This window comes from Pinus tabuliformis, chromosome 2_1 (assembly GCF_031772625.1).
Source record: "Pinus tabuliformis cultivar Carrire ecotype Pingquan chromosome 2_1, CPIR1, whole genome shotgun sequence".
Classification (NCBI taxonomy): domain Eukaryota; kingdom Viridiplantae; phylum Streptophyta; class Pinopsida; order Pinales; family Pinaceae; genus Pinus; species Pinus tabuliformis.
Window position 1 is genome coordinate 545,713,150 of NC_142299.1, and position 1,601 is coordinate 545,714,750.

At 39.4% G+C, this 1,601-nt stretch overlaps 1 protein-coding gene across 1 annotated transcript; it reads right to left on the reverse strand.

The window, feature by feature from the left end:
* Positions 1 to 249: 249 nt before the first annotated feature.
* On the reverse strand, positions 250 to 850 carry LOC149201474 (uncharacterized). The gene is made up of 2 exons (XM_089399741.1): positions 548 to 850; positions 250 to 424 (listed from the first exon to the last, which is right to left on the reverse strand). Exons 1-2 carry the CDS (start codon positions 704 to 706, stop codon positions 263 to 265), a joined length of 321 nt encoding a protein of 106 aa, XP_089255867.1. The 5' UTR covers positions 707 to 850; the 3' UTR covers positions 250 to 262.
* Between the last annotated feature and the right edge of the window lie 751 nt (positions 851 to 1,601).

A 1,601-nucleotide genomic window follows, 5' to 3' on the forward strand; every position in this document is an offset into this window, starting at 1 on the left:
TTGGAGGTATAGAATTGATTGATTTCGGAATTTTGGAGGTATGGAATTGGAATAGAGGTGTTGGTGGACTGAGAATCACCGTACAAATATTAATAACAATAACAGCATCACAATACTATTAAGTATTTACGTTAAAATGCTTATTAGGATCATAAAGAGATACAATGAACGAATGAAGCTGAAGCCAGTGTCAACATGACGGATGACTTTTTCAGCGAAAGAATGAAAACTGTTTTAAAGCATAGGTACGCGGCGCAGGTGGCTAGAAATGATGATCTTTCACTTCCTTTTTGGCCGCCTTCTTTTTGTGACGCTCGTGGAACGCATAGCCCCCAGCTCCCACTGCAGCTGTTGCTGCAATCTCCTCCTCAATCTTGTGCCTGTGCACGTTCTCTGGATCCTTCTTTGCTTTATGTTTCTCGTACTGCATACCCAATGAGAGAATTAGTAATCCTATAATTGTATAGGTAAACTCTATAAAACTGATTTAGTTTATCAACTTACTAAAAATTACAGAATAAGAGAGATATATATATATATATAGTACCAGTGCAAACGTTCCAGCAGCGACTGCTCCGAGTTCACCTAAATGCTCCATTCGCTTATGCTGCTTCTCCTCCTTCATCGCTTTCTCGTACGGCGTCGCCTCCGAGTTGGCGTTCTGGTTCTTGTGATGGTGGAAGTGATGGTGTTTATTCTCAGACATGCTTTCCGAAATTGATTTCAATTACAACGGTTTGAAAGGAAATTCGAAAACCACTTATATACCCTTACAATAATCAAATCTGTAGATCCCAATGCAATGTAAGGAAATGCAGACAATGACTTTTACCCGCTGACAATACTCAAATTCCTGAGCAGATTAGATTACATGAATGAATGGTAGGGAATTAGTCCGGTATATATATAGCCAGAGTTGAATATTAAACACGCTATAACGTGTGGAAACAGCGTTCACGCGTGCGCGGTTTCCAAACGGCCGGTGTGCCTGCATGGTCTCTCCTTATCCAATAGAGAAGACTGACGAGGAAGGTGTGTTTGATCGGAGGTGCGCTAATTTGACATCGTTAACCGAATGGACAACGCGTTCGTGCAGCTTCCAGAGTGGCTGCGGCGACCACATAGCCTGTGCTTATCGGAAAGTGAATGATGATGACGAGGAAGGTACGTTTAATTAGATGGAGTAATGTGACATTGTGAAGAAACGAATATTAATAATTAATAAACTTAAATCACGCATATAACAGGTCTACGCGGGGCCGTCACATTGATTTTATTAACGTCATGCATAACCGCGAGTTAACTGAATCAGAATCAGACTAATGGTCCATGGTACACAGAGTAAAGCTTTTTAGGTAAACATGGTTTAAGATAGATCGATAAAGTGCAACATAGCGATTAAACCCATGGGAAAGTAAACACATGTTATTTAGCAGCGTAATCATGCTTTAGAAATGCGCATGGACAAATAAAGTATGCACATTCCAATATACAAGTAGTTTATTACCTCCTTGAAAAGGTGTTTAGGAAATTTATGTTACACGTTTTAATTAAAAAAATTCGTTTATTTAGATTTTAAGCTTATGTGGTAGTTTTTTGCA

Bases quoted from the DNA above. Each gene is read 5' to 3' on its own strand.
- LOC149201474 (XM_089399741.1), bottom strand. From the start codon at position 706: ATGTCTGAGAATAAACACCATCACTTCCACCATCACAAGAACCAGAAC. The intron at 425-547 runs GTACTATATATA...TTGGGTATGCAG, and splicing joins CTGCTGGAACGTTTGCACTG to TACGAGAAACATAAAGCAAA.